Source organism: Danio aesculapii, chromosome 5 (assembly GCF_903798145.1).
Source record: "Danio aesculapii chromosome 5, fDanAes4.1, whole genome shotgun sequence".
Classification (NCBI taxonomy): domain Eukaryota; kingdom Metazoa; phylum Chordata; class Actinopteri; order Cypriniformes; family Danionidae; genus Danio; species Danio aesculapii.
In genome coordinates, this window is record NC_079439.1 from 35,884,674 (window position 1) to 35,900,590 (window position 15,917).

A 15,917-nucleotide genomic window follows, 5' to 3' on the forward strand; every position below is an offset into this window, starting at 1 on the left:
TTGAAAGTGAGAATTAGTCTCTATACTAAAGTGTTGCCAATAAAAATAAAATGATTTTAAATGTTAATCTGGAGGTCAGAGTGAATATATATTCTAAAACAAATGTATCTGCATTTCAGAGTGAAGACCTGATGAACAGAACAACCAATTTGGACATTTCTGTTCTGTCCAAGGAGCAATTGGTAAATAAGACCAGAGAGGAAATTCAGCCTGATATGGACAGTGTCGAAAATAATCTGAAAACTGTTCAAGAGCTGCAGCAGGTAAATCTGGTAAACTTAAAGGGGACATGCCATGAAAATATGACTTTTCTCTTGTGACGTAGTGAAGTGGATTCTGATTTACCGCTAGTGTCTAATGAGGCATGAAAAAACAAAAGTACACATGTGAGACAATGTATTGAACAGACTAAATTTGAAATAAAGCAAACAGACCAGAGCAACAAACAACTGGCAGAAGCAGCAGACAGGAAACACATACTAATGCGCTGCAGCACTAGCCATTTCTGATTACTTGCTGAATTAGCTGTTGATTTGCAATTTCTGAATCAGCATAGTGTGTGAGAGTCATTTGTTTTGTTGTTTCTGGAGAATAGCATGTTAAGGCTCTGCCCTCTTCTGGAAGACATCAGCTCATTTGCATTTAAAGGGACAAGCACAAAGTCAGTCAAAAAGTCAAGTCAAAGTCAGCTTTATTGTCAATTCAGCCAGATGTACAGGACATATAGAGAATCGAAATTACATTACTGTCAGACCCTAGGTGCCTAACATATAATATTAATATAAAAAGTAGAGTTTTAAGGAAAAGAAAATTTACATTTACAACATATACAATTGTACATAAAATGTGGTCTAAAAAATATACATAAAATGTAGTCTAAAAATATACATAAGGAATAAAAAGAATAAAAAAGGCTGTGTATTGTTTGTTTTTTTTACATTTTACTTCAAGACACATTCTGGGGAGACCAGAGATTTATTTTACATCTTATGAAAAGGGGCATAATGTGTCTGCTTTAAAAAGAATTTTTAAAAAGTCCTTGTAATTAGAGGTCTGGCAGTTCTTTCATCCTGTGAGTTTTAGCACCCCCTGACAGTCAGTCTGGTGGGAAATGTTACAGCTCGAGAAAGAGAGACAAAAACAATAGGGATGTATTCCCAGCTCAAAGCAAACTCAAATGTGACAATTTTCTGCCAAAAGACAGTGTAATGAGATGCATCTTTTGTGTTTTTATCTGCAGTTGACGGCTGCGGTAGAGGGATTGAAGGTGTCAACCGTCTCCTCTGTGGTGACTGGGAAAGAGGTGGAGGCGGAGATTCTGTCTCTGCAGAAGAGTCTGCAAGGTAACTGTTCCTTTCTTACTTACACTGTTGAAACACGAGATGCTTTTTCAAATTATGATATGTTTGAACATAAATGAGGTAAAGATGAAAGGGAATTTGTGCTAACTACAGCTAAGCAGTTTTAAAGTCACCATGAAACAGAAGCTAAGGTTGTCATTTTTTCCCATTTCATGATTAACTGAAACAGTAATGAAATGAGAAAATGTAGGGCAGTGCTTGATTTCATTCTTTGGGAACCAGTTGGATCTTTGGACAATCCAAAAAGATGATGAGAAGGTGTTGCTAACAAAATAGAGGAAGACTGATGAATGAACAAAAGTAGTGCAGAAACGAGAGCTCCTCCTGAAAGGCATACACGACCAGAAGTGAAGTCATTTCGAGTGGGGCAGGGAAGGTTAAGGTATCTGACAGTGCTTAATTTGTAAATGAATAATTCCCGGAACAAAACCAGGAAATAAAAGTCACAATGACCGAAGTCCACCAAATCATTTCAGGTTTCCCGGAACAAGACGTCATTAAATGGGCGCAAAAAAGAGCATCACATTTCTGAACTTTCTGGTCTTTAAATATTTTGTGGCATATAATCTTATAGGTCAGTCATGGATAATAAAAACATGTTGCTACAAACATAAATTGTATGAACAATCACTATTCAGTTCGCTTTACTATTATGTTCAAGAAGAGCCCACAATTACCTCTTCTGTCATGTTTTCTGGCTGACTTGAGATCGATTTGCTTCTGTCTCCCGCTATCCTGATCTAGGCTCATTATCAGATTTACTCATGGTTTTAAACTATGAAAATATGCTGGACTGCCTCTTTGCCATTTTGAAAATACAAATAATATTTAGATTGGCCACTATGCCATTATTTATTTATTTTTTGCTGCTCACTGCACGAAACAACAATCACCAACCAATGAGAGTGATTGTAAACATAAGAAGGCCAGTTGGCTGAAAATATTGTTGATGGCTAAAGGTTAAACATGGCTTTTGCTTTAACTTGCACATGGTGACTACTGTCATGTGTGTGCACACACAATCCATAGCCTCCGCTTGCACTCATTCACATTCTCTTTCTCTCTCTCTCTCTCTCTCTCTCTCTCTCTCTCTCACACACACACACACACACACACACACACACACATAGGTATTCTCCACGCACAAGTTAATGCTTGATCTATTAAAATAAATACCACAATGCAAAACACGGATATCTGACATTTTCTGAAACAGGATCCAGCAAGATCCAGCTCAAATAAAACATTGGCATCTGATAAATTATTTTAAGGGCAAATAACAACAGAACAGCTCATATAAATTATTTTTTAAAGATGTAACATGAAAGATGTGACATTGGAGTAATGACTAGTCTGCTTATATAGACTAGATAAGAATAGAGAAAACAAAACAATATTCAGTACTCTATTTATTCATCCAATGTAGCAAAAAATGACTAAAATAAGTACATAAATAAATAAAAAGCTAAATAAACATAAATAAAATAAAGCAAATAAAAAAAATCTGCCAACACAGGAGTAAATTATATTTAAAAATATTCAAATGGATACATTTTCACTGTAATAATGTTTCACATGCAGTGTTAACTATTTAATCAAATAATAACATCCATTCATTCATTCATTTTCTTTTAGTCCCTTTATTAATCTGGGGTCGCCACAGCAGAATGAACCACCAACTTATCCATCATATGTTTCACACAGCGGATCCCCTTCCAGCTGCAACCCATCACTGGGAAACATCCATACACACTCATTCACACACATACACTACGGACAATTTAGCTTACCCAATTGACCCATACCGCATGTCTTTGGACTTGTGGGGGAAACCGGAGAACCCGGAGGAAACCCACGCAAACATAGGGAGAACATGCAAACTCCACACAGAAACGCCAACTGACCCAGCCGGGATACTAACATCCAGTAAATTGTAATAATGTTCTCTGCTTTAGACATGGAGCAGGACTGGCCTCAACTGCCCACGCTCAGCAAAAGCTTTCTGAAGAGAGAGAAAATGCTGAACGAGAAGACACTGATGGAGGTGAAAAAAAGAGTGAAGCAGACAGAGAAGATGATCAAGCCCTCAATGGAGAACGCGACAGATGCAGACAGCACAGCTAAACAGGCCAAGGCGTCTGCAGACACGGTGGCTAAAGTAATACACATGCATTCAACATTTCATTTGCATTTACATTCAACCCGTGGGCTATTTTCACACCTGTAGACCATCTGCTTTGTACTGACACAGGGGTTAAGACAATTTAGGGCCCTTCACACTGAGTGTGTTGTGATAAAGTGAGGTGAATCACAGATAAACTCTGTTTTCACACCAAACACGAAACAATTGATCACCTACAGCAAATTCATGTCTGCACTTAAAGTGACCCAGACCGTTTGGACAGCCTGTCCACTAGAACATTTATCCTGATCTTGTTTTTCGTATGTATCTTGTCATTTTTATCCATTTGGTTTTAACCTCATCCACTGCACAATATACAACAGTAAATTAAGATAAAGTTCGGCGCTACACCAGAAACACAAACTATATATCCTGCTCATGGCTGTATTAAATTATTAAACTAACGATCAAGTCTAATTTTCGCTGCAGCTCCTAGCCACAGAACTGCTTTTTTGTTGATGTTTTTGTAGTAGCTGTGATTTTTATCAGAAAGGACAGCAAAAATAACAAAACATTCAACATCTGCTTATTGTTAGAACACATTTCGATAGCTGCAACACACTCATCATTTCAAGCATTTATTTAGCACCGACATATCCAACAGCCGCTGACTACCCAGCAGCCACACAACATAATTAAGACGTTAATATTAGGTTCAATTTAGGTCATGACGTCAGGGGACCGAAATTCAGCGTGTAGTCAGCTTCTAAGGACAACATTATTTTGACGTCCAATAATGACATCAAATTATGTTGATATTTGGTTGATTTTAGGTTGTGTTGGAAAGTGACCAAAATCCAATGTCTGGTAGATGTCATAGTGATAACATCCACACACTGTCAAGGTGTAACATGATTAGACGTTGATATTTGGTTGATTTTAGGTTGGACTTTGACGTCAGCCTGATTTTCATTCCCAAACAAAATCCAACGTCCTCACAAAGTTGGGGTACAATGTCAATATGACGCCATGTTCACATCCTGTGCCTGCAGGGCAGTGCTGTACAAGTAAAATACAAAGCCAAGACAGCCAAAGAAAAGTAGAGATAACATTAGCAAAATCCAGAACAGTAATTTGGCAGTGAATAATTAAAAAGCAAATGCAAGAAAACAAGATTTCAACTTTTAAGCTAGATTTAAACAAGTTTTAAACTCGTGGATGGAAATTGAAGCTTTATTTTATAGCAGTGGCTCCTGGAGGGCCACAGCTCTGCAGATTTTAGCTCCAACCACCTCCAACTCACACCTGCTTAATAGTCCCACTAGTCTTGAACACCGTGATTAGGTGGATCAGCTGTGTTTGATTATGATTGGAACAAAACTGCAGAGCAGTACAGCCTTGATTCAACTATTGAAAATGTACTATCACCTTTTTTCTTTAGTCGTAAACTAGGCAAAGAGTAGTTTGTTGACGACCTCACATGTCTCATTGGCTTGTTTTTTTTTAATAGGTCAGGTAATAGACAAATAAGTGAGTGTCAGGTTGTTTTAACGTTTAAAAACAAATACCAATATATAATTAAAATGTATTTTATAGTGCTGGTAAATCATTTAGTGTATTTCAAACCATCTGGAGTTATATTAAAAAGACTGGAGTAAAGCAACCCATAAAGAATTACAATAATCCAAGCACAATAAAACTAGGTCATGCATGGCACTCTCAAGATCTATAAACACTAGCAAAGACTTAACTCTAGAGAGAATTTCTTTTTATTTACAATCTTCAATTGTTTACGCTTAATAAGCAAAATATTTGCCCTAACTTGGATGATACTTGGCTGCTCAACAATTAGCGATCATCGATGTCAGTTTTTTCTTTTCACAAAAAATCTGACCTCCAGGCCAGTCAAGCACATTCCTTTCATACCTATGAAACCCATTTCCCATGTAATTTGGCATCTTGATGGCAGTACAGCGGTCCTTCGTTAATCACGGGAGTTACGTTCTCAAAATAACCCATGAAAGGTGAAATCCGCAAAGTAGTCAGATTTATTTTTTACAATTATTATAGGTGTTTTAAGACTGTAAAACAAAGTAGATACATTTATTCCGAAATGACACCCTACAGCCATGTATCTTCTACCTTCGTCTAGCATGTCCAAATTCCAACATTTTGTGCAATGGTTAGCATATTCCTCTGCTGTTTGGGTGCTACCGCAGGTGCCTGTAAGGGTGCAGAACGTTTCGTCAAAATTATGAGGTTTTGTTGGGGAGAAACTTTGCAAACATACAGTACAGCACTTCAGGGTCACACTGCTAGCGATTGAAGATTTATGTACATTTGGCAAGCTGAATGCATTCTGTACAGCACAATGCACTAGTCAGGACGCAGAACACAATGCGCTATAAAAAAGCATGTCAAATTGTACTAAAAAATCCACAAAACAGGTGAGGCCACAAAGGTGAACTGCGTTATAGCAAGGGATCACTGTATAGACACTGTAAAGGAATTTTATAACAAAAGGTTATAACAACAAATATTTTATGTTGCTTTAGCTTAAAATTGAGTGATTTATTTAAAAAATGATTCAAAAATATATAATTTAAAAATAAAGTTTTTTAAGTTATTCAAAGTTCAACTTAAATATGTAGTATGTATGTACAACTAGTGGTTGAACTGAGTATTGCAGTCCAATTTCAAAATATGTCAAAATATATTTGTTTACCCATTCCCTTCTCTGACAATAATATGCACACACAGGTTGCCAGATTGATGACACAAACAGCTGCAATCATGCCTGACGATTGAGCCTTAAACTGTGAGCTGCTTAGCTAATGTTTAAATTTGTCATATTTGTATTATTTTCTAATTAAAAAATCTCAATCGGTGTCTCAATTCAGAAGCTGTGGGTTTGCGATTCTTGCTTTGCTTACATATATTGAGGCAGCCTTCACGTCTGAAAAAAAATACCCTGTGATTTCCACCAAGACATCCCGGGGTGTCAAAATATAATTTGGCAGTATTTAACCTGCAGTGAGTGGAGTTACACTAACCAAAACAAACAAACAAAAAATACATTATAATATGAAACACACTCTTTTAAAGAACAATAACAGACTTAAGCATTGTTTTTAATCAAGTATGTTCACTTAGCATGATTCTTAAACAAATTTTATGCTTTATAAAAGTCAAAAACTTACATGCAGAAATTTTAATATTTAATTCCTCATGTTGTGATGATTAGAAAAGTTTGTTTGATTCAACTAAAAAAAATGAAGGCAGCAATATGTTTTTTACACTGGAGTATGTCTCTGTACAAAGCCAATACTCAGTACGCCTCCATGACAATAATGTCAATAGTAAACTGAAAAAAAATTATTCAAAGATGACTCCTTAGATTTACTCAATGTGGTCCCACTTTATATTAAGTGTCCTTAACTACTATGCACTTACACAGAAATAAATAATTCGTTACAATGTACTTATTGTGTAAATACATGTATTTACTGTGTACTTATGCTTGATTAAATACCTGTATGTAATTACATCTGTAATTAAATTCTGTAACTACATTTGTAAATACACTGTTGACTATTCCTTACACCTTAACCCATCCTTAAACCTTAACCCATACTACCAAACCTGTCCATAACCTCACCCCTATCCCAACTCAAGAGCACAACAAGTGTTCTCAAATACATTATGAACACAGTAAGTACATTGTATTTATTTTTTGTTGCAAGTACATAGTAGTTAAGGACACTTAATATAAAGTGAGACCCTTAATTTTTAAGTGGTTGTAAACAATGTATTTGGGCTAAATTTAAACAAACATATTAAGTTGAACATTACTACATTTAATTTGTTTGTTTAAATTCAACACATTTAAATTGTTTGCAACAATTCTGCAGTCATCATTTTTTTCAGTGTACCTTTATGAATGTGCTAGCCACCAGCGTCAGCTGCTCTCCTGACTTTCAGCTCACATTTCACTGGTTAACCCAAGATTCATTCTGAGAGGCATTAGCAAAACAAACGCTTCTTTTTACACAGTGTACATAATGACTAATTATTTGTTGTAATAAAGCCTGGTTTGTTGGTCTGCTGGGTCACATTTCTACAGTTTGTTTTCAATTGAGACAAGACAACCTCATTCAGGCAGACTCGGCTGATTGAGTTGGTGTGGATCCGAGCACGACTTGCCTTGTTCATATATGCCTAAACGAACTGAAATTGGAGAAAACATGACTGATTCCAAAACAAACTCTACAGACAAGCCGGATTGAAAACACCTTTATTTGTCAGTCATGTTTAGCTGAAGTTTCTTCCAAAATAACACGAAACAAGAATTAATTCCTCACTAAATCAAATCATTAAAGTATTAGTAACAATTTTATGCTATTGTTCAATCCATCACATTGTGGTAATAGAAAAAGTGTATGATAAAATCTCATTTAAAAAGCTATTTGATTAAATGAAGTCCCAAGATGTGCATAAACACTTTCTGCCTAGAGGAGACTGGATTGAAACAAGAACTGATGGGAACTAAAAGGCTTGTTTTGATGTTATCCATGACAGGATGCCAAAGCCTCCCTCACGCAGGGGAAACGGATAAAACATGCATCTGGACAGTTGCGTTCAGCTCTGGACGTCACCCTGGAGCAGTTGTCTGAGCTGGAGAGCCAAACCGCACTGAAACAGGCAGCATTGGAAGCAGAGGAGGTAAACAATCTGGCATTTATTTTGACAGAGCTGCCAATGTTTGTCCAGTTGGACAAAACCTCAATGTCATTATTATTAGAACACAGACTTCTGTAGGACATTCAGTACCGCAGGCGTATCCAATTCTGATCCTGGGGGGACAATCTTGCAAATTTGAGTTCCAACACACTTGTGAAGTAGTTCCTATTGAATCTGAACACCTTAATCAGCTTCATGTTTGGGTGTGTTTAAACTTCAAACTAAACTCTGCAGGACATTAGGCCTCCAAGACCAGGTTTGGACACCCCTATTTTTGGCGGTTTTAGGCATAACAGTTCATGTTGCAGTGAAATACAGGAATTAGACTTAATCTGATCTTTAATGTCCAGATTATGTGGCCAACAGGGATTGTTTTTTGCATTGCCATGATGCTGATATGCTGTTTCTTCTCAGGACATGGTTTCTTCAAGCAGTATGATAGACAGCATGGAGACAGCCAAGAGTCAGCTGGAGTCCTTCACAGAGATGCTCACTCTGCTTCTCAATCAAATGGGTAAATTCACAAATCCTTATTTTAGAATATTTTATAATTTATTTCAGTTTTTATTCATTATGTTTATTTCTATCATACAGTTTTTGATGTCAAAATTATTAGCCCTCCTGTCATTTGTTTACTTTTTCAAATATTTACCAAATGAGTTTTAAAAGAGTAAGGAATTTTTCACTACAATATTTTTTTTCTTCTGCAGAAAGACCTTTTTTTCTTTAAGCTAGAATAAAAGCAGTATTTATTTTTTTAAACCATTTTAAGGTCAATATTATTATCCCCTTAAGTATTTATTTAAGAGAGTGCATGTTTTCCAGTGGTTTGCAAGACCTAGATCACTGATGATCATGACAGCTACAGAACAAACTATTTTATACAAAAATTTGCTAAATGGCCTAAATAAAGGAATTAAAATTTAACAGGAGGGCCAATAATAATTCTACTATATATATATATATATATATATATATATATATATATATATATATATATATATATATATATATATATATATATATATATATATATATATATATAATTGAGGTCAGAATTATTAGCCCTCCTGTTAAATTTTAATTCTTTTATTTAGGCTAATAGTTTTGGTTATATAGTTTTAATTTTAATAATATAATAATAAAATGTCTGTCTGTCTATCTATCGTCCATCTATCTATCCGTCTGTCTGTCTGTCTGTCTGTCTATCTATCTATCTGTCTGTCAATATTGTTTGTTTGTTATTCTTATTCTTATTGGGAAAATATTTAAAAATAAATTATTAACTTTAAAATCCTCCTCTTCTCCTATTAACTTGAACAGAAGCTGATGTGGTTCTGGAGAACTACGATCGCATTCTAAATGAGACAGCAGTGCGCCTTCGTGTCCTCCAGGGGGCCGTGGAGAGTCCGTCTCTAACCGGGAAGATCCAGAGGCTTCGCAGCGCTGCGTCTGATCAAGAGAAGCAGATGCAAAATCTTGAAGAGAGCCTGCAGGACATACGAAAGGAAAGAGACAGTCTCACTGACATCGCCCAGAACCTGCCCAAAACATGCCCACAAAAAGGCCACTGAGACAGTGGGGAGGGTGGGGGGACAAAAACAAAGTCTAAAATAATTTAAAAAAAAAAAAAACAGGTGAACAAACCTCTGAAACCCCCCACTACATTCCTGTTTTAGAAAAGCAGCACTGATCATATAAATAACACATTAAAATGGAAATTCTTTATAAACATTCATGCATTTGTAAAGACAGATCGGCTTTATTTACTTATTTACTCCAACTGGTTAAAAAGTCCAAATGCAGATGATGGCATTTATACACTATAGCACTTTGAACTTAAAGGGACAGTTCACCCAAACCTGAAAATTCTGTCATCAGTTTGTCACCCTTTACTTGTTCCAAACCTGTTTGAGTTTTTTTTTTTCTTTTTTAAAAGATATAGACAGCTGAAAACCTGTTACCATTGACTATTTGTTTTTTTTTTTATATGGAAGTTAATGGTTTCAGGTTTTCCTCATTCTTCAAAATATCTTCTTTAGTGTTCAACAGATTAAAAAAACATAAAGATTTGATGGTAAGTAAATAGAGATTAAATTTAAATCTTTGGGTGAGCTATCCTTTTAAATTAATATTCAAACATAATGTCATGGCGATCATTACTGAGCTTCCACAGATAATCACATTGACATTATATTTGATTATTGATGTTTTGCAGACTTTAAAGAATGACATAATGACGTTATAATGATTGATGATATTATTATGCAATTTTATTCTGTACATTAACTCTTAACTAATGAGAGTTCCTGGCCAGATATGGCGCTTTTTGGCCACTTAGGGGTGCCATCCTCACAAATTAATCTTGTACACAATGTACTTTGAAAACGGAGAATTTGGTGAATAAAGTTCATGAGAAAACAAAACCTATTGTGTGTGTCATGCTGTCTTTGCTGTACATTTTTAGTATCCATATGTGTATACTGACATGCAACTTATTACATATTTAATATCCAACATGGCATATTAAAAATTAATTCATGCGCTAGTAATCCATCTGTTCATATGATATTGTCACAAAAAGGGACTGGCTATGAATAGCTGTAATTTTCCATTATTTGGATTTCATGGTTGTCTGCAGTGCAGTCTTGTTAGCTTGTTTACAGTTTTGATCTATCATGTTTTATTGTGTTTTTATTGTATCTTCATTCTTTGCAGATAGTATTCAATCTCTTATCTGAACTGCTGACTGTGCTGATAAACGTAACCCCATTGAACTGAGTGCTATATAGACTATTTGCACAACTCCTATTTCAAAACTATTCTCTTAAAAACATAAAACTATTCAACAGATCACACTAAAAATGCTGCATGCATTGCAAAATCAAACAGTCATATTTATATAGATAATTATCAGTTATAGCTTTAGCGAGCTAAATACCGTATGTTTAATGTTTACAGATCAATTAATCGAATTGGATAGTAGGTTTTTAATTAAAATGATAAAACCTAAATTAATTGAGAACAGCTGTTGAAAGAAATGCATAGCATAAAATGCACATAAATTCAAGCAACTATATTAAAAACTTGCTCTTAATCCCACCCTGACCTAGGTGACGTCGAAGTTAATCAACTGCACAACAATAAAGCATGCAACAATAATTGCAGGAAATGAAGGAAGTGAAATGTTGCAGAGATAATATCGCACTTTTAAAACTAGGGTAAAAATTAAATGTTGCAGTGAAAGATAAGATATGACAAAAGAAAAACAAACCATAAATAAGTGTTTTGGGGCCATAAACGTTTTATGTAGTGCAATATTTGCAGCTGTGAAAATTGTTATGCCCTTTTCAATACAATTTGAGAAGCACACAACTGACTAAATAAGTAAGTGCTGTATTAATTACAGTATGGTGGAGATGAGCAAGGCTGGAATGCTGAAGGTGTAGAGCCAGCTGTTCTGTGTGTGGTTTAAAAATATATATATAGTCTCAAATAACATGTAGAAATTATATATGAAGAGTTCGGATGCAAAAACCTCTAAATGCCATCTGAAATGTTCTTCTAAAATGAGAATTTTTATCAGGCTTCTGTGTGCAGGTTCAATAATTTCACTTTTATGGCACAAAATATGGTCTTTTCATGGTCTTTAAAGTGAAATATCTCAACATAAACAAAGGAGGCTGAGAATTTTTTTTATTTTACAACTGAAATTTCAGACAGCACTTAGAGGTTTTTGCATAATAGTTTTAAAAATTCATTTCTAATAACTGATTTATTTTATCTTTGCCATGATGACAGTCAATAATATTTTACTAGATATTTTTCAAGACACTTCATACAGCTTAAAGTGACATTTAAAGGCTTAAGTAGGTTAATTAGGTTAACTAGGCAGGTTATGTTAATTAGGCAAGTTATTGTATAATGATGGTTTGTTCTGTAGATCATCAGAAAAAAACATAGCTTAAATTTTGACTGTAAACTGGTGTTTAAACGATTTAAAACGGCTTTTATTCTAGTCAAAATAAAACAAATAAGACTTTCTCCAGAAGAAAAAATGTTATCAGACATACTATGAACATTTCCTTGCTCTGTTAAACATAATTTGGGAAATATTTAAAAAAGAAAAAAAAATCAAAGAGGGGCTAATAATTATGACTTTATATGTATATATATTTGTTGCTCTACATGATGATGGGTATGGGGCTTTATTTCACCAATGTTTTGACATTTTACAAAAGCCATTTGAAACAATAAAAGAAACACTTGCATTGGATAATAAAAACTGCTTTCCTGTTCAGCTCGTACAGTCTGCATTTCCTCTCTTCACCACGCGGTGGCGCTTACAGCTGCATTCCTGGTGGCCAGTGAGCGCATCACAGGGAGACCTGCGCCTCTAAATAACAGCGTGAGATTCATTCCCTCTCTCTGTCTCTCTCCCGCATAACCGACACAAGCGGCCAGCAGACGCCAGCGTCTCTCCTCTCTCCACCACCGCCTCTCGACCTTCCCAGCATGCCTTCCAACATGGACTTACAAGGTATGTTGTCGTTACCAGTCTGTGTTTAGGGAATGATGCTTTATTCACCGTTAAACGCGCGAAGGCTGTTTTTGTTCTGTTGGCGCGCTTGTGTTTGCCGTTAGCGGCCGACCGTCCTTATCTCATGCCTGCAAGTGCACCAGACAGCCTGGGTGAAACCTCCAGACTGGTGAATAACTGCTATTATGTCTCATTTGTCCAGGCGGAAAAGCCTTCGGGTTGCTCAAAGCTCAGCAGAGGGACAAGCTGGAGGAGATCAATAAGGTAAATGAGCGACCGCTGATGGGTTATTATTGTCTCGATCGGGAGGCGAGTTTGTCACGTTGGTCTGTTCACTCTCGTGGTGCTGCTAGACGCATTGTCTGGAAATATGAGTGAGGTAAAAGGTGGTCTCTGTGGCTGATTAATGTTATTTTGGACTGTAGCGCAATTGTTAAGCTCAATTTTACAGCAGCATGACCTAATTTAGTTAGACAGCTCGACCACATTAAGCCGCAGATCATTTCACAATCCAGAGCAGGGCAGCGTCTCCTTCTCTATTGAGCTGTAGGATTTTCACCTTATATTGCTGATTCACGAGACTGGAGCGTTTAAAAATCGCTGTGTCGATCGGCAGCTTGAGTTTTGAGACTTGAGCATGAGTCATTCACAGCTGCCTTGTAAAGTCCTCATGAAATCACCCTTGTTTGAGGTATGACGTTAGTTTTAATATTAACGTTCAAGTTAACTTGCTTAAAAAAAGCTAATTTTACGATTAGAATATATGTTAAGCATTCAAATTTAGCATTTATATCAATATGGATAAACATTTTAGAACATTACAGAGAACGTCAGCTTCTCATCTGACCAATCATGTGCTCTCGTATCTGAACCATCAGAATTCAGTCACTTTTTTTGTCATATGTAACCAAACATTTATACAGGGTGTTCACCTAGGCATTTGCAAATGTTAAAAAAAAGTAATAAAGAGCATGCAGCACAATGTTTATCTGAACTCATCCAAATTTGTTAGTTGTAACAATGAGAGGGTGGAACCCTAAAACTCCTCTGTCTTCAGTTGAAATTACATCATATGAAACAAGGCATGTTCAAATGCTCAAGGTTTCACTCAAACACTATCCATCTAGCATGATTAGCACACTAGCATATGATTGCTTGGACCAACAGATAGCCCCACCCGACACTGGCTCAGTCACTAGCTTAGCACCATTGGTTAGTACGCCCTAGTTGGGCAGGGCTAGCATACCTAAAGGATAGTTTCGTTTTTGTTGATTTACACCAGGGGTCACTGAGCTTGTTCCTGGAGGGCTGATGTCCTGCAGTTTCTTTATTAAACACCTTTGAACCAGCTTATCAAGCTCTTACTTGAAACTCCCAGGAAGATGTTCTGGGGAAAGTTGGCGCTAAACTCTGCAGGGGCACCGGCCCTCCAGGACTGAGATTGATGACCTTTGGTTTACAGTTTCTACAAGTATACATTTTCAAATTAGTACTAGATGTATTAAAAGTGTCATGCATAAGAATTTAGTCCCCTTTAGTTGCTAATTTATGGACCTCTTGCAACACTACTTCATATGAATGAGATGGTGAGACCTTCCTGGACTTATAAGGTTGTCTATGAAAACACAGATTTTTATGTGAACGACCTGGGACTCATTTTTGCCAGGAAAAACAAACGAATGTGACGTTTACATGCGCCCCAGAGAGCCTCTATTTCAATGATGAAAATATTGCCAAAAGAGCAGTTCTGTGCTGTATTTGTTAGTGTCCTGCAAAGAAAAGAGATCATTCTAAACTTTCCAATTCAGCGCAGCATATATTTATATACCGCTCTTAGCAGTATAAATGGAGATTGGATTTTTAACATTTATATTGCTGTAAAAGTAATTTTTTAATCAGACTAGAGCGCAAAAAGAGCATTATTTCATTGACAAATGTCATGAGCGCAGTATTAAGTCGAGATCGCATTCATGTAATTGCCTACGAGAATGTCAATCTCTGTGCTCGAGCGCCGATTTCCTCTGCTTGTGCACAAAACTTCTTGCGCGCCCTCAAATATATGTTGCTCAAGTGCAGATTTTCTTGCGCGCCCTCAAATAAACGCTGCTGAAGTGTGACTTAGCACGTTTATATGACACGTATGTCTCTAACATTTATTAGATTTGCTAGGAATATTTATGAATGTCTCTAACAGACCTACATAGCGGCATTAATGCGTCCTGAAGTGAAACTGCTATAAACTCCAGCAAAAAAAGTCATTGTATGCAGAACCATAGACCTTTATTTATGAATAAAATATAATTATGGATACTGTGTTCATCCATAACTGAAAGCTACGCCGTGTTTGCTGGCATCACGCACCTGTCTGTCAGCACGTCACCTTAAAGGGTTAAACAAAGAAGGCACAGCGCTACTGTTACAGAAGTTTGTGCTGTTATTTACTTGCCTTTTTAATAGGTTTTTGGTGCGATTTATAACCCGCTATTAAAAAAAAATATATATATTTTGAATAAGAAGCCGTAATGTAGCCGTGGCGGGATGAATTTTGGTGTGGCACCCCGCCCTTAATAAATGTAGCGGAAACCATGCAGCGCAAACCTTTCTGTAATCGTAGTAGTGCTGTGCGTTATTTGTGTAACCCTTTAAGGTGACATGCTGACTGATTGTGTGACAGACTGACTGACAGGTGCGTGAACACGATGTAGCTTTCAGTTAAGATGATCACCGTTTCCATAATTATACTTTAGATAAAGGCCTATGATTCTGAATACAAAAACTTTATCTTGCTGGAGTTTATAGCCATTTCACATTACTTCAGGATGCATTAATGCCGCTCTGTTGGTCTATTGGAGGCATTCATATATATTCCTAGCAAATCTAATAAATGTTGGAGACATACTTGTATGTTAAGTATACGCACTACATCGCACTTGAATAGCGTATATTTGAGGGCAGGCAAGAAGTTTAATGCACGAATAGAGGAAATCGGAACCTAAGCAAAGGGATTCGCATGCTCGTATTACATAAATGCGATCTCGACTTCTAATACTGCGCTCACAACATTTGTCATTGAAATAACGCCACAGGTAGTTGGTAGATCTGTGTAAAAGGCCTGCTGCCACAGCTGGAAAAAAATTCTAGAAGAAACACTGCA

The 15,917-nt window shown here is 36.4% G+C and overlaps 2 protein-coding genes across 2 annotated transcripts in view; both read left to right on the top strand.

Moving 5' to 3' along the window:
- The window catches only part of lamc3 (laminin, gamma 3), a 141,094-nt gene extending 130,445 nt beyond the window's left edge, over nt 1–10,649 (top strand). Inside the window, exons 23-28 of the mRNA XM_056458058.1 lie at nt 120–263; nt 1,241–1,343; nt 3,317–3,519; nt 8,062–8,205; nt 8,638–8,737; nt 9,547–10,649. Of these exons, the coding sequence (XP_056314033.1) occupies nt 120–263; nt 1,241–1,343; nt 3,317–3,519; nt 8,062–8,205; nt 8,638–8,737; nt 9,547–9,797 (945 nt within the window). The 3' untranslated portion in view covers nt 9,798–10,649. The remainder of the gene's footprint in view (nt 1–119; nt 264–1,240; nt 1,344–3,316; nt 3,520–8,061; nt 8,206–8,637; nt 8,738–9,546) is intronic.
- Nucleotides 10,650–12,630: 1,981 nt separating this feature from the next.
- aif1l (allograft inflammatory factor 1-like) overlaps nt 12,631–15,917 on the top strand; it is a 29,957-nt gene continuing 26,670 nt past the window's right edge. Inside the window, exons 1-2 of the mRNA XM_056458059.1 lie at nt 12,631–12,763; nt 12,966–13,027. Of these exons, the coding sequence (XP_056314034.1) occupies nt 12,739–12,763; nt 12,966–13,027 (87 nt within the window). The 5' untranslated portion in view covers nt 12,631–12,738. The remainder of the gene's footprint in view (nt 12,764–12,965; nt 13,028–15,917) is intronic.